Raw genomic sequence first — 23,325 nt, forward strand, 5'->3', positions numbered from 1 at the left:
ACTAGCCGTTTGTGCTACATTATATTGCCCCAAAAGTGGCGTGATGTTTACTGTATTGAGGCAGGCCATTCTACATTAAACGTGGCAGTGAAAACACGTGTGTTTTTTGTGCTACTAAAAGCCCAAGTAGAAAGCTAACTGAAAGTTAACACTTCTGGGTATTTTGACTGGAAATTATTGAAGTAGTTCCGAAATAGCGGGCACATTATTGTGTTCTAAATCTAGATACTCAATAAGACCTAAAAAGCAGCAATACTTTAAGCAGAAATAATCTATAATAGCGTGACATTAAGACCAAAGACGTAATAAAGCCAAATACGCGGTAATATTCACGACAGAATAAGATCGAAATCGTCTGAATAAGATATAAACCCGACGGAATAAGTCCGAAATTCATTAAAATTAGGCTTAAATGTACAAATAACGCACTTGTATCATATTCAGTAATGTGACTGAGAAGTAAACCATTATAAAAAGTGGGACGCAATGATAACATCCTAACTCTCACCTTTTATAAGTGATGCTTGAATTACTTCTCAGTCACATTAACTGAAGATGATACGTTCGTATTGAAACGTCTTTATCAGGATAAAGTCCATCTACTCGACCTTTGTCGCTTTGCAATTCATTATCAAGCTACATTACAGATCCGTGCATAGTAAAACATGTTGGTTTTCACATGCATTATCAATAGATGAAACATTAAATATGCTTTCGTCGTTTTTTGAAACAGGCGACCACCGACCCAGTGAACTGGCCGTTTTTCCACAAATACTGCGGAAAACCTTTTCCCGAAGAACACGTGAAAAAAGCCAAAGAGCAGATTGAAGAAATGTGCAACATTCTTCGCCACGAAGGAGTTACTGTGAGGAGACCCGATTTGGTCGACTGGAGTCAGCAATACGAAACTCCCGACTTCAAGGCACAAGGTATAACCAGGGGTCGGCAACCTACGGCCCGCCGATCCTGATGCTAGTATTTTTTGATGTGTAACCTTGTATATAAATCTTTAATAGGACTAGTTGAAAAAGTCGGCGTTCCAGTAGAGCAATTTTGCCGGACCGGTATTTTGTTTTTATTTATCTTTTTTAATGTATTTGATCTAATATTTTTAGTTTTTAACCTACGGCCCGCGGATCCTGACGATGTAATTCATCCGGCCCACCGCCTCTTTGACAAATGAGACACGAGTCTATTTTAAATGCTTTTCGAGTATTTTAACTACGTAATTACGAAAAATTTTAACTAGGTAAATTGCGAAAAAAGAATGTTGATTATGCGTTTGGTTTGTATACGTATTGATGCTGCCTTTTCAATTAGTTCAGCGATTCTTTACCGTTGAGCCGTGTTAGGCTGCCAAGTGCGTAGCGCAAAATGGGAAAAAGTATAACAAAATATTGGATATATTTTTTAACATTTCTTTATTTTCTTTTTTCGGCAATGTAATAAAAACTTGCCAAAAATTAAAAAAAGATGCCGGTAAACCAAAAAAAAAAGTTCAAAAAATATCCGAGGCCTGCCTGATTCACAGTTGTTCTAACATTTTAATAAAACAATTCTTATTTAGCATTTTGTGCGACCCGCACAGACCTGTTTAAGTTTGGTTTTGGCCCGCGACTAGAAAAAGGTTGCCGACCCCTGGTATAAACAATATCGAGTCTTATGAAGGAGTGGAAGAAATAATTTCGTTCATAAGCATGTGGTTTAATCCGGATACGCACATTTTTCTGTCTTTATAACATCTTGCACGTCCCCATTTCAATCGACCCAGTTAAAAAAATAATTTTCATGATAAAAAAGCAAGCTTAAAATCTGTAAAAAATGAATAGACTTATTCGAAACGTTCAAAATGATATACCTACTTCTGTATGGGCTTTCATATTCTTATTACGTTTTACTACAACCTCCGACCATCATGCTTCAAACTTTGCATTATTTGATGTCAAAATAACTTAGCTTGCTACCGCGTTATACAATTTATTAGGTTGTTAGCAATTAAAAAATTAACCAGCAAATTCGACGATATACACTTGGTTTTATTTATTTGCCATTATAGAAAATATATATTCCATATCAAAGAGGGGAGTAAATAATTTTCTTACCAGAACGATACAACAATTTCTTACCTTAATGCATGAGAGATGACGTCACGAAGTTACGTCATAACGTCACGTTGAAACCAAGTAACCTTAGGTCAACCAAGGTTGTCGATCGAGGTCGTGCACAAATATGAAACTGAAATATTAGTCTTATAAGGTACAATAGATGGCGGGATGGCCTGGTTGGAAAAGGTTCATGGCCTGGCAAAAAAAACATTGATGTACCTGCAAAAATTATTTTGCCAGAACGCTGTTTCAAAAAACAATTATTTAACTGGAACACTTTTTTTTTTTTTTTTTGTTGATTTAACGACAATCAGGTGGCAGTCTTACGACTGAAGAAAACCTTTTGTCGCGACACCAATTACAACGAGTAACAAACAATTTTAAGGAACAACACGTAATAACACTGTTCCGGACCGTTACGGCAAACTTCTCCTCTGTAAATTCAAAATGTTATACTGAATATTGAACAACATATAGCTGACTTTACTATTAATGCTGCTAATTCATCCTAAAATGTATTTTAACACTTGAAAAGAATATCAAAGCCCATACAGAAGTAGGTATCAAAAAAAATATTTTTTCACTGTTGATGGCATGAGATTGCCGAAACGCAGGTAAACAGCGACATGTCGATTTTTTCGGGTATAATGGCTTTAGTATTTTTATTGGAATGCAGCTAAGTTCAGCAAATTTCTTTCTTCCAGGTTTGTACGCGGCTATGCCAAGAGATATACTAATCGTGATCGGGGAAGAGATGATCGAAGCACCGATGGCTTGGCGCTCACGTTTTTTTGAGTACCGAGCTTACCGCTCTCTTATGAAGGAATACTTCAAACGTGGAGCCAAGTGGACGACAGCCCCTAAACCCTTAATGGCTGATGAGCTGTATAATCAGGTTGCCTGCAAACTTTAGGAACATTTTTTTTTAAATTCGGCTAGGATATGTTTGTGCTACCCAGCTGGACTTGGAAATAGATAATTCTAGGGTACACTATGCACGGATCTGAAATGCAGCTTGATAATAAATTGCAAGGCATCGTCTTGATTATTAAGACGTTTCGATACGAGCTTGTATGATCTTCAGTTAATGTTAACTATAACACATTGACCTTTTGGACCTTGCAATTTATTATCTAGAATCTAGATAATTCTAGATTCCTACTTCAACGAATTATAGCAAACTGCGGCTAATTTTAATTCTAATATAGTTTACGAGTTGCGTGTTTTCTCTAATTCTAGTATTATTCGGATTTTACCAAAAATGCTACTTTTGTACAACTGCTCTTAGTCAAAACAAATAATTTGAATTAAAACTGTAGGCTATGTTTTGAACAACTAAAAATCCTCAAAGGCTTAACAAATAGCAACACACTTATTTACCAATCATTATTAAAACAATTTGCCATTTAAATTATATTGATTGTGAATAAAATAAATGTAATTTTAGTTTAAATTCGTTTTTCAAGAAATCGGTAATTCTAATTCTAATCTAATTTGCGAAAACTAAAATCATCTAATTCTAATCTAATTCGAACAAACTGAAATACTTTAATTATAATTCTATTCTAGTTTTAGAATGCTAAATTAATCTAGATGCCTGTACCTAGTCCATGTTATCGAAAACACCTTGATCATATAGTGTGCGGTAAATAAGAAAACAAAAAATGTTTCTAGGAATAAAGTAAACAGCAAATATTGAAAACAATAGTTGTTTTAATATCGTGTTTGTATATGGGCATATCTTACATATATTTAAAATACAATGCGTAACGGTATAATGTATATTGCTCTTAAGGATTATCCAATAGAAAGCTTGGAATCCAGATATAAATTGGCCAACAAGGGACAATACGTGACCACTGAATGGGAGCCTTGCTTTGACGCAGCCGATTTCATGAGATGTGGAAGGGATATATTTGTTCAGAAGAGCCAGGTATACTTGTGAAAAATCAGTTTGTGCCATATAACAGCCACCCAGTGTATTTGAATTTTTAACCCAACCCCAAGTCATTACTTATATACACTTACCATCAGTGACTTCTCTCTATGTTGGAAATGAATAAAGAGTTATTCGAAACGTTCATTATGCTCCTAAGTCATTACTGTTTCAAGGCAAAAAATCACGGCTGCAGATTCGGTTAAAAATAACCCGAGTCTGACTCCGGCCAATTTAATAAAACCGACCCCGCTAAATGTGCGATTTCGTTAAGTCTCGAGTCTGGCTCCGATTTTTTTGTTGATTTGTTTATTTTGTGTTTTATTTACAACCAAAATGAACATTAAAATTGATTGAAAAACAATTATTTTTTTTTAAATTAGGCCTTTTTTAATATTCTGCTTTTAACATGAACCACAAGTAGCTTTCCAAAAGCATATACGAACAAGAAAACTAGCAGCGCTCAATGAAATCCATACATTCAACTTTCACACAACTTGTACACTTTCCGCAACACAGCATCCACAAGACCTTTTTCCACTTGCTTTGTTGAGTTTGCAGTCGTGTGGAATAACTTCCGCTTTTCTGCTTCCGTCAATTATCGGATTTTGATAAATTGTTGACTAAAAATTGTAAATTAACCAGCTAGTAACTGTTTCCAGCTACTGCAGCACTTAGTGTACGGCGGTTGCATAAAGCGACGCACCAACTTAATTTTTTCTGTTTTCAATTAATTACCAACGTGGCCGTTCGTCATGTCCAACGGCATTTTTAGTCTTTCTGTCGAACCCAAAAATTTAAATTAAAACTCGGAACGACTTGTTGGTGATTTTTAGGATCTGAAAAGCTTAGTCCAAGCTAAAACATAATTAGCGCATATATATTGGGTCTATTTGAAAATCTTGTTGGTTTTCTGAGGCTATTTTGCCAAAGCATTATTTAGAAATGGCTATTTGCGCGGATCACTGTTTTACGCTTGCACCCAGCATACGTGATTACGCCTTTGACCATTTACAGGTTACCAATCAATTTGGCATTGACTGGATGAAAAAGCATATCGGCCCCAACTACAACGTTCACCTTCTCCAGTTTAAAGACCCAAACCCAATGCATATCGATGCCACATTTAGCCCAGTCGGCCCAGGCCTGGTTATCACCAATCCAGACAGGCCTTGTTTACAGGTAAAAAAGAAAACTTTTGAGAGCTGCTAAAACTGCCACAATTGTCTTTGGCATTTTGTTGGGGTTATAGCAGGGTTTTTTAAACTGGGTTCCATGGACCCGCGAGGGTACGTGGGCTAGTGATACGGGGCCAATGGACGCCTAATTAAAACATGAGTAAGCCTATAAGTTAAAATAGAATTGAATTTTTAAAATAAACTTATATAATGAAAAAATGCTTTGCCGCCTTCTCCTTAAATGTATTTAGACTTATTTAGGTTTTATTGGACTAAAAAAGAGTCTAGTCGTTTTTCTAATTGTGTTTGTGGTTTTAATGTAGGGCTACTAATGATACCCAAGCCGTACCCGTTGGCCAAAACACAGCTTCAGAAGGGCTAGATAACAGTTGTTAAACACACATATGGATGTGTATCTTTTATATTGCAGGATAATGTTAATTTTATGTTATTGTCAAAATTGTAATTTTTGCTGTAAAAGCATCCTGAAGTAAACCACTTTTGCCTTCCACAGAAAGATATGTTTATAAAGGCTGGCTGGAAGCTAGTAGAAACTGCTAAACCTGTGATGCCAGATGGTAAGATAACAAATACATGATATAACTTGATATGGTAAGTTTTATACGCCAAAATGGAAAACCTTTTGGCGCAACTTCAGTTATGTACGTAGAAATTAACCAAATTTATGTACGTAGAAATTAACCAAATTCACATACCTTTTATTAATAATTTTTCACATAAACTTGTAATAATCAATATAAATATAAAAACACTTGAACCACCTTAACCCAAACGCTAACCTTAACCTAAATAATTTGTTGTTGTGGTATGCGGTATTGTTTTTTTGTTTTTTTTTTGTTAATTTCTACGTACATAACTGAAGGAGCCCCAACTTTTTTATAATAAAAGAGAGTGTCCCAAATATTTTTCCCAAAGTTAAATCCCTGTCACAGTTTTTTGAACCTGATCGATTTCTGATGAAAATGTATAATTCGCAGAACGACCACTTTGGATGGGTTCTAAATGGCTAAGCATGAACGTTTTAATGTTGGACGAAAAGAGAGTCATGGTTTGCAAACACGAAATACCAACACAGAAAATGTTCCGAAGCCTTGGTATGTATCAAATAATAGTACATCGGTTTTTAGGGCTGTAATATCTTCAGCCACTGACTTAATTGTGGCTTCAGTACATTTAAGACACTGATTTTAAATGGTAATATTTTAAGATTTTATTGTTTATTAATCAAGATATCGCCCAATAAAAGAACAAAATTAAACTTTTACTTTAAAAAAATGTTTGAAAAATAATTCGATTAGTGGGTATGCTTAGATAATAATTTTGCAAAGTCTATAAAAGCAAAAAAGGTTCAAATTACCATATTTAATTATGCTGTTTTGCGTTCAAGTACCGGTAACAGTTAAATAAGTATTTTAGGGGTCAAAACCCTAATTATTAACACCTGTAATTTAACACACAAAGAATGCTGACCTGCATTTATGAACCAGTTTATTTAGTCAACTAAAAATGCGTTAAAAAAACAGAATGTTGAATTTTGGAGCATAATAGTAGGAGGTTGTAGCAAGACGTATCATAGCTTATACAGAAGTAGGTATCATCTTGAACGTTTTCCAATACCTCTTCAATTGTTTTCATTTTTAACATCTGTTCAATTGCAAATCTTTCTAGGTATCACTCCAATACCTGTGGACATAAGGTTCGCCAATTCACTTGGTGGTGGGTTTCACTGCTGGACCACTGATGTCAGAAGAAAGGGAACACTTGAATCATATTTTTGATTGCGTACTTCAGTTTTTACAGGAGTTCCAAACCTGTTAATGCCTAAACATTAATTAAAAATTTTATGAGATGCCGGTGCCATATAGCCTACTATGTCCGACAATTTCGTATTAAATTCAACGATTAAAAATTTATCTAGATTTTTTCAGATCTGAAAAATTAATTGCAATTGTTATTTAGCTTTTTATTTTGTTATGTGTTGACGTTGGCCAAGACAACATTATGTTTTTTTTTAACATACTGTTTTTTCTGTTTTATAACATTTTTTGTAAGACTAGAAATTTGCGGACTTTTAAAGAATGTCGTAACAGGTTGACCGCCGTTGCACCTTTGCGTTTTCCGTTTGGGGCCACAAAAGTTAAGAAATTCTGTTTACATTTTTGCCCCCCCCCCAAAAAAAAAGAAAAGAAATAAATGTTAGGACCTACACATGAAGTTTTTTACGCATAACCTACCCAGGTAACGAATAAAATGTGCCCGTACCTGATTTTTTTCTTAACAATGTTGTGCAGTTTCGACAATACTTTTCACTTACCACAGACTTTTATTTGTGGTGTTACCATATAGCTATCCAATTGCCCTTTCTTAACCTATATAAACGTTCAGTCTTTATGTAAAAGCACCATTTTTCGTATCACTGTTCATTAAGTGCCAGTAGGCGTCTCATTTGTGCAATTAAACAGATAATTGGAAAATGGATCCGAGTGTTTTAACAGAAAAAAACAGAAAACACTAGACGGGTTTCTGGTTGTTGTGTATTTGTCGGGGGGTATAATTTCAGCGGTTAGTTTTTCATTGATGGTTTGGCAGTGTCAGTGGACCATTATAAATAGCATTATTTACCAGGGTAAGGATACGTTTAACAATTAATTTCACTTAATTTTCACTGATGTTGAAAATGAATAAAGAGTTATTCGAAACGTTCAAAATGTTACCTACTTTTTTATAGGCTTTGATATTCTTACTACGTCTTACTACAACCTCTAGCTATATGCTCCAAAATTTTACTTTGGTTTGTGGTTTGGGATATTTTTCGAATGTTCTATATTTATCTTTACTTGTTTCTGCAAGGAAAAATGGATATGGGCCGAAATTTTCCCGCCTTAAATTAAAGCGTAGATGAGAAAGGGGTAGTTTTCCAAGGGAATACATTTTAATTGATATTAATTTGGTTAAGACTGCAAAATTAAATTATTAGAATAACTCTGCAAATAGAATTTATATAGTAAAATAAGAGAGTGGCCCAATTAATAGATAAAAGATTCATTATTTTATTAGCAAACGTTTCGGCAAGACTTACCGCACTGATGATGGCATGAGCACTTGCCGAAACGTTTGCTAATAAAATAATGAATCTTCTATCTATTATTTGGGCCACTCTCTTTCTACTGAAGATTATGAACAGATCCGTGTTTAGTGTTCCAAAATTTATAGATGTATACTGTTTTTGCTGCCGCTAAACAAAAACAATTCCCAGAGACAGCGACAAACTGGCAATTTACACCTAAAAGCTTTACTTTTAAGAAAGTTTTGAGCTCCATTTTTGTTTATGGTCCAATCTGGCGACACAGTTCTTAAATGTCATTATTGAAGCTTCTCGAAATGCTTTCCTGCGTTCTAACAATGGGTCAAACTTTATTGTATGGCCCGGCCTCTTTATTTATTATCGCGACATATCAATAAAGACGTGGTAGGCTAATTGTGGAAAGTTCAAATATTAAATTTTATAAGATTATGTGTAGATAATACGTTTTTACTCAGTCGTATTATATAAATGTATAGTTTTTATTTAGTCTATTATTACAATTTTTCACCCTTAATTGATTTCTGTTAAAAAAACATACCAAATAGTACGTAGATACCAAATAGTACCTACATACGATTTAATCGTGTATGTTAGGGGCCAACAGATTCATCTAAATCAGTGGTTCTCAACCTGTGGTACACGAAGTCATTTTGGTGGTACGCTGTATACGCAGTATGTTTTTAAGTAAAATTACAGTTTTACGAAGAATTTAGTTTTTTTTCTGTTGTAATAAACTGTACATTCATCGTAATGATAGTATAGTTAAATATTTTATGCTTCATCAATGATAGGAATTATTATCTTTGCGGAACATCGATGCAAATTTATTTTATGACATCATAGAAAAACAACAAAGAATCACAAAACTTGACCAGTGTCTTGTAAAGTTAAAAAAGGGAAACATTTTTGAGAGTGGTGGTCGCATTTGTTTTGAAATTTCCGGGCTAACTAATTAGCTAATCCACCCCTGTTAATAATTGGATATACATTTAAGTAAAGTTGAGTTTGTCAATATTTTGTTGGTACGCAACAAGATCATAGAAGCTCGAGGTGGTACGCAGTGAAAAAAAAGTTTGAGAACCACTGATCTAAATAGGCTGGCTGGTCCATGGACAAATGCAATTAAATACTGTCCAAACGAGCTGTTGTTTTAGGTTGCGTTTCTTAGCTACTATTAACTCTAGTATTCCCGATTCCACCCGCAAGCATATGAATTTAAAATCGTCCACTTTGAGAATACGCCGTTTATGAAGGAAATTATTTATTAAACAAGCATTATTTTAGCTTCTTTTTGCACTTTTTTTTTAAAGCAGCAAGTTATGATGTGTAATTAAACCCACACGATATTTTACAGTTCAAAGATCTCTTTATAATTAATATTTAAATACTTTTTTCACAGACAAAAAAATTGCGTATGATTTCTATTAGAGTCCCTAGAGACCACGGCTGGCGCTCCATAGCAACGGCTTGCTGCTTCAAGTTTTTGCTGCAAAAGGGTATTAAACTACTCATTGCCTGAAGCAAGAATAGTTGCTTTGTTTTTTAGGAACTTTTTATGTCCTATAGGTTTTGGCAAATGCGAATATGTTGCTAGACAGTTTTATCATTTTACGACGACGACGTTTAATTGTCAGTAACGGTATTTATATTATTGCTAACAAAGTGTTAGACTTACGTTAGAAGTAAAAAACGGCGCTGGTCTATAACCACATTTTTTACGGTAACGAAACGATTTTTAGCAATTGTTATAAATAAATAAATATAAATAAATATAGGTAAAAGGTATAATAATAACACTTGACCCAACCAAACGCTAACTCGCACCCTAACCTAAACAATGTTAGCAATATAATCCCCCAGACGAAATGTGGTAGGACTCTACCAGCGCCAAAAAACACCATGAGGTTTGCTTTAGGTAGAATTAGTGAATCACCTATTGATATATTTGGTCTATTTGAAAATGTTGTGGGTCTTATGATGCTATTTTGCTAGTACCGGTAGTTTATTTAGAAGTGGCTGTTTTCCAGGATCACTCTTTTGCACTTGCACCCATACGTGATTATGCATTGGTTTAGGATTTGGGTTTAGTTTCTGATTTTTTTCATAATTTCTATGCATTATTCATAAATCTATTTAAAACACTTTGTTAGCCGTTTAAATAACCTCAGAATCTCAGAAAGTGCCTTTGGTATTTTGTCCGGATCGGCCATTTATGCTTGTAACTGTTAGTGATTATAATGTTAGTGATTATAATGTTGATTTGTACTAATTTTTTCAGTAAATAGCTTCTTCTAATTTATTTGTGTCCATTTAAAGCAACACCATAAAAAATAAGTTCAAACCTTTGATTTTAGGAATTATTGTGTTCTAATATTCAAAACAATGCTCTACATTGTGGGGTAGAATAGGTTAACGTCTTTCTATAATTGAAACATGTTTAAAATTTATTATGACTGTGCAACACAAACTCTAATATATGTTTTATGTTTGCCACAAACTATAACTTATAGTCATATTCCTCTTTTTTTAAACTTGTACAATAGTTAAAAAGCTTTATATGAATTTCCAAATATAGTTATATATGAGTTCCCATTTGTAGTTGGCAAATAGCATCAGAAAGTGTATCCCAGCATATTTTTGTTATTGTGTGAGTGTAGTGTTTGTATGGCTGTAAACATTGTAGCCCTTAACTAACCATATTTAATACACCAGAAGAGCGATTTCTATCTATTGATGTGTTGCCTGGTGGGCTAACTCTATTTTTAACCATATTTAAATTCATTTACATCTGTTTTGTTGGTGTGCAAACATATTCACACTGTTCAGTTGTTTGTAGAACTGCGTGTTTGTAGACCTAGGGTTGCAATTTTCTTTTTTAATAATGGCGACCGAAAGGCCATCATCGAGGTAAGGCAAAATTATATTTTAACTAAAACTAGAATAAGATGCACCCTAATTTTACCAAATATATACATGGATAACTTTATTTTGTAAATAGGTTATTTGTATATGCTTGTTTTGGGGTATATATATTATATTTCCATGACGTTTGAAAACTATTGAAGGTAAAATTATGAAAGACACATTATTTTATTATCTGTACATTATTGTCAATTTACAGCTTCTTCAAATTTCTTCTAGAACTAGCTGAGCCCCATACTTTTTTCATGTATCTCGCAATACATAATATTCAATTGTTAACCCGCTATAATTTCTGCAGTTTTAGTGTTTTTAAAATGGACAGCAAGCCTTTGGTGTCACGGAGTGCCATGGGCAACGTTTTCGACCAGCCTAACGAAAAATCTTCAAGAAAGGGAACCCCAATTAGACCAAGCTCAGTAGTCCCCCCGCTTAAATCCAAAGCCCCCCCTTCAAGACCAATGTCAGGTAAGCATATACATATTTTATTTGTAAATTGATTTAAATATTTGTGTACAGATTGTTAAATCACTTAATACCTAAAATTTAAAAAAAATAAAATAAAATAATTTTTTTTTCTTTTAGGTACTTAATACCTTAAGTTTCGCAGTTTGCGTGTCTTTTAAAAGATGTAAATATAGTTTTGTCTTGTAATTTAAGTTGATTATTCACGCAAGTATATATGTTTATTTATGCTGGAAATTTAATTTTAATTTGATCTACTTTTTGAAAACCACGCAATATATTTAGACTTTCACTTGAGTTAGATTTTGTCCTATTTTAATAAATGAGTTTATGTACAGTTGCTTCAGAAATAAAGGCTGGACCAAGGTTTGGTGGGATCAGCCCTGCATCATTTTTTTCTAGACACAATCCACACCCTACAAGAGTTCGGCATATCAAAGGTATTGTTTTTCTGCATTTTTGCTGAACTATTGTTTTTGAATACATGCTTAATTATGAATATGCTGTTACTGCCACACATTGTAACAATTAAATTTACTGACCTATATTTCCTGTAAAGGTTATTAAAAGATCGCTGCATTTATTAAAAATATTTGCGGGAAGAACAATTTTACAATTGATGCTTAATTATATTGTTGGTTATTAGAAAATATTAAATATAGTACTGCTTTCATTTTTTTTTTTTTTTTTTTTTAATAAATCAGAAACTTTAATAAATCCTTTTTCCATTTTATTATAAACTCATACCATTCTTGTGTTTTACTGTTTGTTATTTAAAAGTTTTTTAATGTTTCTCATTCATCCCAAGGACTGAATGGAATACCAATTTGCGCTGTAAATGATTTTACAACTCTTCCTGCGAGATTACAATTTGGAGGACCACTCATGTAAGTTTTATAATTAAATGCTTTCTGTATCTACCAACAGATTAAAGATAATATATGAAACTATTTGTAGGTCTATATGTACAAAAAACTTAAAAATCAGTAACCAAAATCCTCTAGAGACAAATCATTTAATTTTATTGCAAATTATTAACTCATAATACAAACTGATAATTGAGTTTAATTTTATCAAAATTTTAAACCCAACTGTTTCTATTAGCTTAAACTGATAATTAGAAATTTCGTAATATTTTTGTTATTGTTTGTTTAGCACCCAAGGTCCAATGATACGAAAGCATGCGATTCCACACCATCTTGCACCTCTGCCCTTTAACCCACTGCATGGATTCCAGCAATATCCCTTCAGAGAAAAAGCAGTTCCCAGACTTGGATTAAGTAACCCACAGAGTGTCTTTTATTTTCGAAAGAATACCGGATCTTCTGCGTTTTAACTGCCTCAAATTATAATGTATATTAAATAAATTTCAACAGCGGTACATTTTGTAGTTGTCATAGTATGTCTTATGGAAAAATTATCACTGGAAAACAAATTATTCAAATTGCTTTGAGTTTGCAATGATAAAATTCCTAAATGTGTTATACTGGATATATAATTCATTTGTTTCTCACTACTAAACTTTTTTTGTTGTAAAAAATAGTTCCAACTTTTGCCAGTGGAGTTAATTGTTTTGATGTGCACACTTTTTGACATAGAGTGATCTCAAAATCCTGTTATTTTACAATGGGTCTCACTTTTCTTGTTGTGACAATATTTTGCAAACTGTAAACGGCCAGAGCTCAAAGATATTTTTTATCACACAAAAGCCTTTACTATTTTGTAATCACTAACTCTTACAAGATAGTAGATGCTCGTTGAGCGCTACAGCTATCGACAATGGCATTTTGCTGTTTGTCTCTTTTAGTTCCAATGACTGAAACCTGGAGAGATGAACTGAGGGAGTTGTGTTACAAAGCCGGGCTTTTAAAACAAGACCTACCCAAGATTCCTGAGGGTCAACTTACCCAACAAAAACCCGCGGCACAACTCAGAAAGACAAACTACTCTGGTAAGTCAAACACCTAGTTACCAGCAGTATAAAAAATGCTAGAAAATGAATAGCTGTTTAAATTCAAGTGTTTGATGTTATACTTTATGTTTCATATTTTTTACAAAATATTTTTTTTTCTTAATTTATTGCATGATATCACATTAAAACGCTGTTTAAGATTCTGGCAACCAAGGTAATGGTTTAAATTTAAAACTTGGTTTATAATGTCACCTTCAAATAGCCATACAAGTTTGAAAAAAAGATTAGCTAATTATATAGGCTTTTCTTTCACAATTTTGTCATAAATTAGACACAAAAAATGATTAAAATAAGCAAAGATATTTATTTGAATTGCAGGCAAAATCAGACAAACACCTAGTTTCAGGTTTCTTAACTCTCGCCCCCCTGCTATGTGACAAGTTTAATTAAAAAAATCGTCACTAATTATATAGGCTCTTCAACAGTTAAACATATTCTTATAATTTTTGCCATAAATTGGACAGAAAAATTGTGAAAAAAACAAGGCTATTCATTGATTTCAGAGCCAGTTCAAGCACCTAGTTAAGAGTTTCTCAAAGCATTAGGAAGCAAGTACAAATAATGTATAGTTATTAAAATTCGAAATTCTTTATGCTAATGCTTATTTTGTTCGCTTACAAGAAAACTATTGGGTTGCCAAACCTTAGTCGTCATACTTACATTTATTATTTGAGCCGCCGCGAAAAAAGGTTGAGAAACACTGCATTAGGCTCTACAAACGCTACTTTTTATGCAGAAGACACAGGAAGGTTAATACCTCGTGGTTCAAGGGCTGGAAGTCGGGCCTCAAGTCGTGGTTCAAGCTCTCGTTCTTCAAGATATGGGCCTTATGCGGTAAGCAAGACCTGCTTGACAGCACTACAGTTGTCCAATAGCAAGTGTGCAAGTGCTGTTTAACTTGTGAGACAATATAGTTTAGGAAAATTGGGATGGATAAAATGGGTGTCATTTAGTCACTTTGGCTTGTTCAATATTTTTTTTTTAATATTTGTAACTCATGAAATATGTTTTCTGCATTTTTTATTTGACTGATGCTTTATTTAAAAAAAATTGTGACTAACAAAAAATATAACCTTATTTTCTATAGGTTCTTAAGCAAACAACTGATTGCAGGTTAAGTGTTTGCTAATTTATAAAATAATTCAAAGCTAGAAAGCAATACAGACATAAAAGGATTTTAAACAGAAGATAATAAACATTTTAGAGAAAGGTAGAGTAGTTTTTTTTCTAAAATTTCCCTAATTTTGCTTAAACTAACGTACAGTATGCAATATTTTCATATTGATGACAAAGGAAATTGAGACAAAGCAATAGTTTTACAACTCTAGACAAAAAAGTTGAACCAAGGTAGCAGAAATAATAGTTTTTCATGATCCAAATTTAGCTTAATTTGTGTTCATCTTAGAAAAATAGCCGAATAATAATATTTAAAACCAAACAGACATTGTCAAAATTGAAAAAAATTGACTTTAGTCCTCAGAGTCGTTTACAGTTGAGCTGATTTTTTTTTAGTTTTTTTAACCTATTTTATAATGAAAATCAATTTAAGTAAATTGGTTACTCGTTTTTTTTAAATCAGGGTCGGTCAACACAAGGTTCAAGATCAAATACTCGTCGCAAGAAAAAGGTTATTAATATTAGTCAGCTCAGTATGGCCAGTTTTAGGTTAAGTTGTTTAAAATCAGTAGAAAATTGGTTTAAACTGTGAATTCTGGATTAGTTTATTATAATTTAGACAAGTTTGTTATCACTTGAAATCATGAGTAATATTTAAGTCCACTAAATATTTAGCAATAATCATAAATAAAAATCTGTTTATTAAAGTGTGAAAATACCGAAATGTATTTGCAAAGCATTATGCTTTGAAAGTAAGCTTTGGCTGTCTGTTAACATATTTCAAACACAGTTGAAGCAATTTTGTTTATTTTGGAAGATAAATATAGATCTTATAACGATATTACCTTACTTTGTATTTAATTTGTATTTCTTGTTTTTGTGCATGTGTTTTAAAAATTATTTAGTTAGAAATGCACATCAGTTGATACACCCACCAATTTTAGGTGATGCTTTTGCAAAAAGTGTGCCGCAAAACCCGGATTCAGCCTAAAAAATAATCTCCCGATCTAATCTGCCAGTATGTGTACGTTGTTATAGCACATCATACAATACCCAGACGTGGAGACCATTGTGCTAGAGATGCTTTGTCAGATTCTCCAGACGGACTCCGTGCAGACCGTCCAACAATGGCTTGTCTCTTCTGGTGACAAAGGTGAAGCCTTTTAGAGATTTATTTTTCTAATCTGTGTTTATTTATCTTCACACATCTATATCTGAATTGGTTTAAATGGCTGAGGCTATTGTATTTTCTTGGTCTTTAAAAATGTTTTTGAGTGTTATATGCGCATTTATTTAACATATTATTTAGTAATAAATATGTCTTAAAAAACTTTAAATAAAAGTTGTATTTCATAGTTAAGGTTAAACCTGTGAATGATTAGTAAAATATCTCCATCAGAATTCTTAATGTTTTTGTTGTTTTAAACTTCAACCTTATTTTTTCAAGCATCGTATTTTTGTTGTACAAAACAAGAGTCATTAAGCATACCAATTTTGTCACAAAAAAAAGAATCAAATACATTTAAACAATAATAAAAACAGTTTTGCATTTTTACTTTAAATTATATTTCTTTATCCTTTAAAGTTTAAAACTTCTTTTTTTTGGTGTAAATAATTATAAAACATTACTTCCTCCCAACCTATGTATTAAACTATGATGTAAACTTGTATCGATTATAACTCAGTTTTTGCCAAAATCGGTCACTAAACGTGCGCTGAAACAGGCATACGTGAAAATTGTGTTACTATTACAAAATTATATTACTATTAATTGTTCACGTAAAAAGGAATAAAAAACGCCACGTCTAAATATAACTTTATTGCGTAACGTTTTGACGTAACTTTGTAACGTTACGTAATGACGCATCTTTGCTGTAATGTCATCTATAACAATGTCATGCCCAAAAGAGATCCTGGAACCGCGCCTTCATTGTTGTCTACTTAATCAATTTTATTTTTCCTCTCTTTATGCAGAAAAGAACCTGGTTTTAGATATAATCAACTCCACCTTGGACACTGCTGTAAAAGATGTTCAGGAACCAATTCAGATGATTCCATCAAAAAGGGGATTTTCACGAGGTAAACCTTATTTTATTCTGTGTATTCAAACTAACGTAAGTGAATAATGAAAAAATGCATTTATTCATTAAAACAAATTTGTGAAAAGTTATAATATTTAATTTATTTTAATAGAACATCCTGGGAAGGCAAATACACCAGTATATGTTATGTAATTTCTTCGAAGTTTTTGTAATATATATCTCTGTATAGAATTTATTTTTTGAAATGTTTACTTGTTCTATATATTAAAGGAATCTAATGTTTATATATGTGTTTTTAAATTGTACATTTCATGAATTATTTACTCTATTTTTGAAGATGAAGTCCACAGAGTATATTCTTCACTTAGCGGGCCAAGATCTCCGAAGCCACCAGCCACACCAATACCGGGTTAGTTCATTGAAATTTGTTTTTTATTTAATTTTTTTAAGGCTGAATATTTCAAATGCAGTGCAAACTGAATATTTAAAAAAGAAGATATCTCCTCGCCCTAAAGCACGTTAATGTACTAGGACCTATAGTGACTGATTTTGACTGAGACAAGAAAGTCTATAGTATATTTGCACTATCAATTTTATTAATTTATTTTTTTGAAACAAACTTTTTCTAAGTTAAAACAAATGTAGGAAAAAGTACTTGTATATTGTGTTCACAATTTTTTCAAGGGTAAAACAATAAAAATGTGTTAATATGTTAAATAGATTTCACCTTAAGTATTTATTATTATGTGTTTCCGATTAATGTAATTAAATAAAAAATTGTAGGGAGTTGGTTTATTTTAATTTCTATCGAGCGAATTTTTATTTTTAAAATGTTAAATAGCTTTTACACACTCCTCTTGCTTAAAATATTAAAATAGGAGGTACCCTTTTTAAGTATAAACATTAAATTTAATAGAACGCCATTTTTGTTATGCAGGACATTCAATTTCTTAGGTACAAATTGTTTTGCAATAACATACGTGTATTTATTTTTCAGATCCGATAGACGACGCTCTTAGCAAAAGATTAGATGAGGCTTTGTCTAACTGTGCCAGCCCCGTTTTAAAATCCCACCCCACCGCAATTCAAGTTGCCTAAAGAAATAAAAGACAACATAAGAAAATGCCCTCATAGCTTTATGAATGTCAAGTCTCAAAATTAAGGCTGACTAAATATACGTTTTTTCTTGCTCTTTCTTTGTGATGATTAAAAATGTTGTACGCTTTTTACCGATTCTAATTGATTTGGTAGACTGCCAATTGCCAAAAATCCTGGCATGGATTCCTGCCCGTAATTTAGCATGATGCACTTATTTTACAAGATATTTACCTAAATGTTTTTTGTCAACTGTCAAGCCTGTGATATTACCAAAAAGACAATCCAAATATTGTGAGAAGTTAATGTTAATTCACTGTTTTTCCTGACAATTTTTGTTTTACCTACTTTATAACGTACCACTGTTATGTTTCAGTAATTCTAAAGTTAGAATATCGCGTTTGTAATTTCATTTGTTCGTGAAATTGTAATTATGTAAAAATGCCATCGCCTTTCTTGCTAGATTAGTTTAGAACAGTCCAAATTGACTGTGATGTTGCCATGCTTAAACAAGTGCTTTCAAATACAACAGTGTGTTAACATCCGTAAAAATGTGAATCGACTTTCTCAAATAGAAGTGATATTTTTGTCGACTGCTTAATAAATTCATTGTTGTATTATACCACTGAGTTTTCATTTAAAGTGCGAATTTAAGGCATACACAAACAAAGTCAGAAGCATTTAAGTGCTAATAAATACAAATGATTGAAATCCCTAATTGAAATAAATAACAAAAACGTCACAAATTTATTGTGGATGATCGAAAAGCTTAATTGTTGTTATCTGAGGAAAAAAACGAAAGGAAGCAAAGGTGGTTCCAATCAGTTCTAAATCATCGTTTTTTGACGTTGTTTTAAAATATTGTAGAAAGTAAGATGTATGTCATTGCTCATATATTAATATAGTTTAAATTGTAAATAATTTCAGTTAAAATCCTCATTTTTGTTACAAGTTAGTTTAATTTAATAATCGTATAACAAAGTTGCGCTTGGTCACTTATCCATAAACATACTTATTTTCTGGACGTTATTTCGGTTTTGTCGTCGTTTTCCAAAAGCAAAATTTTAAGTAAAAAAAATAAACCTAAAAATATAAAGTTAGAAAAAAAACTTAGTTGACACGTAAATTTTACCTAATTAAATGTTAATATCTAATGGCTTTATAATGTATACTGCCTGAAATTAGGGGCGCTGGTCTAGACTTCTCGTTTAAACAATTAAGCAACGAACAATATTTGGGTTACGATGTTAGTGTTTTGGTTGGGGGTGGTTCAAGTATTGTTATTTAATGATATTGCTAACCCACCCAAACCCAAACGCTAACCCAAATACTGTTTGTTGTGGTAGGATTGGACCAGCGCCCAGGATTCTAGACCACTGTTCGTCATGTTAAAATCTCAAAACAACCCCGATTGTTTTTCTACGTTGGACAGAAAAAAATTAAACTAGTGGATGCCAATCAGTTTTGTGTGTTTTTGTGGGATGCTATTTCCTGACATCTCTGCATAGACTAAGATCTTAACATGAGTTGGTTGTCGTTTTCCGACATCGCAAAGTCTGCTTTCAGTGAGGCTCAAAAACGAATCGACAAGGTTTTGGACATACAAGAAGATGGGTCACCTGTATCTGCCACCACTGCTGTGCCAAAACCAAACCTCAACAAATCAATTGGTAATGTTATGTTTTTTCCAAATACATTATATCCGTCGCTGGTCTAAAATCGCACCACATTTCGTCTGGGGGTTTATGTTTCTAAAAACATTTGGGTTAGGGTGAGAGTATTTTTATTTTGTTTAGTCTTACATACTTATACCTTTCCATCTTTGGCGTGGAATACTTGCCCAAAATCATGCCGGTGACGATATTTGACGTGAAATATCGCCCTAGTTAATTTACCAAAAAAACTGTCGTCTTTGGTGTACATATCGTGTTATTTTGGCGTTTTTGGCAGCCACGAATTATGGAATGAAGTCAGGTCCTGAAAAAGTTGTCGTTTTGTCTTAATTGGCTTACTCTTGAAACTGTTGCTAGTGAGTAGGTTGTATTGATTTTTCACCATCATTATTTTTTTAATTTTCTTACGTCAGTTTTTGTGAACCTTGGTTTGCTGTGACCGAATGAAAAAGTACAAGTAAAACAGCAAGACTTCACTGACCCATTTCTTATCATAAGACATTTAAAAGCATTAATCAGTGTGTATTTAATTAATATGATCCTTTAATTTTCTCTAGTATGGGAGAAATCTTACTGAGAAACAATCTGAATAAAACTAAGTCATACAAACTACTGCACTCCGCAAACCAACCAAATGAAACATGGATCCAATGTTTTTTGGGTCGCGACACATGGATTGGGAAATATTCCTTTGCACTATAATCACTTTAAATCATTTGTTTTGTCTTCAAGATTCATCAAACCTCAGATCTCAAGGTAGTGGGAGTTCAAATGGAGATGCCAAGAGGTTATCTCTCTCTTCACGAAAAACAAACTTAAACGCAAACAAGAAAAGAGGGAAACCAATCAAGCTGGGAAGTTCGTTGACAAGAAATACTGAAGTTAAAACTTCTAAGCCAAGGTTGTTTAATTGATAATGTGATATATATGCATATTCATTGGTTATGACAAAATTGTGCCAGGTTATTTGTTGAAACTGCTTTGTGATATTTATGTAATATAGGTTGCCGAATAATTTCAAATACTTATCTGCCAAACGGAGTTAAGAGCCAAGGTAATGTCAACTAATGTGTAATCTTTCATAAATATATTTTTTTTAACTTCGATCAGTAGGGTTTCTAATAGGGATGTTCAAATAAATATCAGATCAAAGCTGAAAGCTGATGCTAAGAAAGTAAATGTACTTTTCCACGTTTTTTTGAATTACATTAACAATTAAATTACCTAAGTTTCCCACCACTATTTTGTGCCTGCAACTCAAAAAACATAACGTTCAACTGTTTAATTTGAAATAATTTTGTTTATTTAATGACATCATTTTGTATCTGTTTTGATTGGCGGTACTTTTGCCTAGAATATTGGCTATCCATGTTACCATAAAATACCTTATAATAAACATCACCATTGTCTAAAGTCATAAATGCTGACATGTACTTAGGCTTAAAATAAACTAGTTTAAAGCCACTTGGACAGCACTTCAGTCTTTTGAATGAAGTTTTAACAATATCCAGCTGTTTAAAGTGTCCAGAAATTGATTGCTGACAAAACCAGCATTCTTTTCAATAACTCGGAACTGTATTGGCCATATACTTTGAATCTTTCACTGTACAAATGATTTTTAATTGAATAAGAATATTAAATGATATATAAATGTATGTAATGCATTACTTCATATATATAAATCTTACATATAAAGCAGTAATAAGAATATAAAAGCCCACACAGAAGTAGGATATATTTTTATTGTTTCGTTTTCATCTGATGTTAAAAATGAATAAAGATTTATTCAAAGGGTTCACAAAATGCCACCTACTTTTTTGTATGGGATTGAATTGATATTCTTGTTACATCTTAGTACAACCTACAACAATTATGCTCCAAAAAATATGAATAGCAATATATCAATTTAACTTTATATTTCAATTCATCTACATAATAAAAGAGAAAGTTTGTGAGATGTGTGTGTGTGTGTGCGTGTGTGCGTGTGTGGCAAGAATTATATTTTTGTAATGCAGGGTTCAATCACCATCTCCATCATCAAGTTTGACCACAAGCCCTCTAGAAAGCTTTTCTGAAATTCCACTTGACAATGATGAAAATGATGTGCCTCTCAGTCAAGGGGATCTCAACACAGAAGCCACCCATGTTCCTTCTCTAGCTAATCACAATGAGATTATGCAAACCCCTATGAGCCAGACAGCTGCTGCTAATTTGACCAACTCTGTCACCAATACAGACTCTGGTAAACTTCTTCAAAATTTTAACATAATAAAGAAAATAATGGAAATTTGGCTTGTTTTACTCTTTTCACCATTCAATTTTTTATGTTTTTGCCAACCAATAGCCTATGTCAGGGATAGCCAAACAGTAAGATACCAAGAGTCACATTTTCTTAAACCACTAAGAGCCACATCTTAAACATGTACACTGTTGTACAAAAATGAGTATTACCATTTTTTTTCCTCACTTACACAAACCTTTGCTAAGCTATATGTTATATATATAAATCTTGCACGATAACAATATTGTGTACTGTGTAAAATTAACTGAAATGTTGACATATAAAATGTGTATTCTGTCATTAAGTCGGTTATCTCAGAAAAATTGCTCTTATGAGAAAATGCCAGAGTACTATTTTATACAAAAAAATGAAAATTTAGCTACAAAATACTGAAATTTTTTCATTAGTAATTCATAGTTATACTTAGTTATTCGAACTTATCAAAATGCTTAATGCTACCTATGTCTGTATGGGCTTTGATATTCTTACCAAAGCCTCAAACTATTATGCTCCATTGTTAAACTGTTTAAGAATTTTACTCTAGTACACAACTTATTCCTAACTGTCCAGGACTAAATATTTTTAAAAATATTTTAGTTTCTTTTTTTTTTACTTGTCTTTTGACAAGTATCTTTTTACTTGTCTTTTGTGTAACTAAGTGTATGTTGTCTGCCTTTCTTTTTGACACAAACATATCCGTTAACATATAATATCATGAAGTCTTTTTTATTTTAGTCCATTTTCATAATGTGACAAAAGAGGAGAATGGTGTGAGCGTGACATCACCTGCTGCTGTATCTTATCCTGTAAGTTAAAAAGTTGGTTTGCATTTCTGTAATATCTGTTTTGTAATTTCCTTAATAAAGCTAAAAACAAATATTGTACATGCTTTTTCAATTGGGTTTTACTGTGCGAGTAAAATTTGAATCAAATAGTTTAATGTGACAGAGATTATCATCCTTTGATCATTTTAAATCATCTTTAAAAATAAAAAAACTTATATTACGCTGCTTTGAATATATACGCACAATAGTTTTAAAATACAGCCTACCAAAGTCCATCACCTTTTAGGGTTTTCATGCAATCAACATTAAGCTGAAAAAACTATTGACGTTTCAAATTATAACCTAAGTCTATACTGACTGGGCTTGTGTAAGCTCGAAGGCATCTTATACCAGTGACATTTGTGCTGCTTTACTGTATATTTTTGTTTGATAAGAGTGTGTGAAACCCTGATATTTGAATTTGTTTGCTTCAGGCCACCACCAACGAAGTGTCTCATTCACCCTGTGGCTCTATAACGACATCAAGTGACATAGACATACTAGACCACGAAAGCACACAAAGCGAGGCTTCATTCGGTTGGTTTAATATAGGGTCAACAAACTTTTTTCATAAATGGCCGGATAACTGTAACGAATATAGATTACAGGACAA

At 32.6% G+C, this 23,325-nt stretch overlaps 3 protein-coding genes across 3 annotated transcripts in view; all 3 read left to right on the forward strand.

Annotated features, from left to right (window-relative positions):
* Positions 1 to 832: 832 nt before the first annotated feature.
* Positions 833 to 7,490, forward strand: LOC146134844 (glycine amidinotransferase, mitochondrial-like). The gene is made up of 7 exons (XM_083395019.1): positions 833 to 929; positions 2,810 to 3,000; positions 3,901 to 4,038; positions 5,059 to 5,223; positions 5,734 to 5,797; positions 6,218 to 6,334; positions 6,909 to 7,490. The coding sequence occupies exons 1-7, from the start codon at positions 833 to 835 to the stop codon at positions 7,016 to 7,018; spliced, it is 882 nt and encodes a 293-aa protein (XP_083251145.1). The 3' UTR covers positions 7,019 to 7,490.
* A 3,664-nt stretch (positions 7,491 to 11,154) lies between these two features.
* On the forward strand, positions 11,155 to 18,548 carry LOC146134845 (protein TBATA-like). Its single transcript, XM_083395618.1, has 11 exons — positions 11,155 to 11,232; positions 11,546 to 11,712; positions 12,048 to 12,149; positions 12,518 to 12,596; positions 12,865 to 12,989; positions 13,517 to 13,660; positions 14,418 to 14,515; positions 15,836 to 15,950; positions 16,772 to 16,876; positions 17,177 to 17,248; positions 17,837 to 18,548. Exons 1-11 carry the CDS (start codon positions 11,207 to 11,209, stop codon positions 17,935 to 17,937), a joined length of 1,134 nt encoding a protein of 377 aa, XP_083251744.1. The 5' UTR covers positions 11,155 to 11,206; the 3' UTR covers positions 17,938 to 18,548.
* An 827-nt stretch (positions 18,549 to 19,375) lies between these two features.
* LOC146134846 (TATA element modulatory factor-like) overlaps positions 19,376 to 23,325 on the forward strand; it is a 36,556-nt gene continuing 32,606 nt past the window's right edge. Inside the window, exons 1-5 of the mRNA XM_083395682.1 lie at positions 19,376 to 19,604; positions 20,340 to 20,508; positions 21,623 to 21,849; positions 22,624 to 22,694; positions 23,147 to 23,249. Coding sequence (XP_083251808.1) covers positions 19,457 to 19,604; positions 20,340 to 20,508; positions 21,623 to 21,849; positions 22,624 to 22,694; positions 23,147 to 23,249 — 718 coding nt within the window. The 5' untranslated portion in view covers positions 19,376 to 19,456. The remainder of the gene's footprint in view (positions 19,605 to 20,339; positions 20,509 to 21,622; positions 21,850 to 22,623; positions 22,695 to 23,146; positions 23,250 to 23,325) is intronic.

This window comes from Ascidiella aspersa, chromosome 8 (genome assembly GCF_963924565.1).
Source record: "Ascidiella aspersa chromosome 8, kaAscAspe10.2, whole genome shotgun sequence".
Classification (NCBI taxonomy): domain Eukaryota; kingdom Metazoa; phylum Chordata; class Ascidiacea; order Phlebobranchia; family Ascidiidae; genus Ascidiella; species Ascidiella aspersa.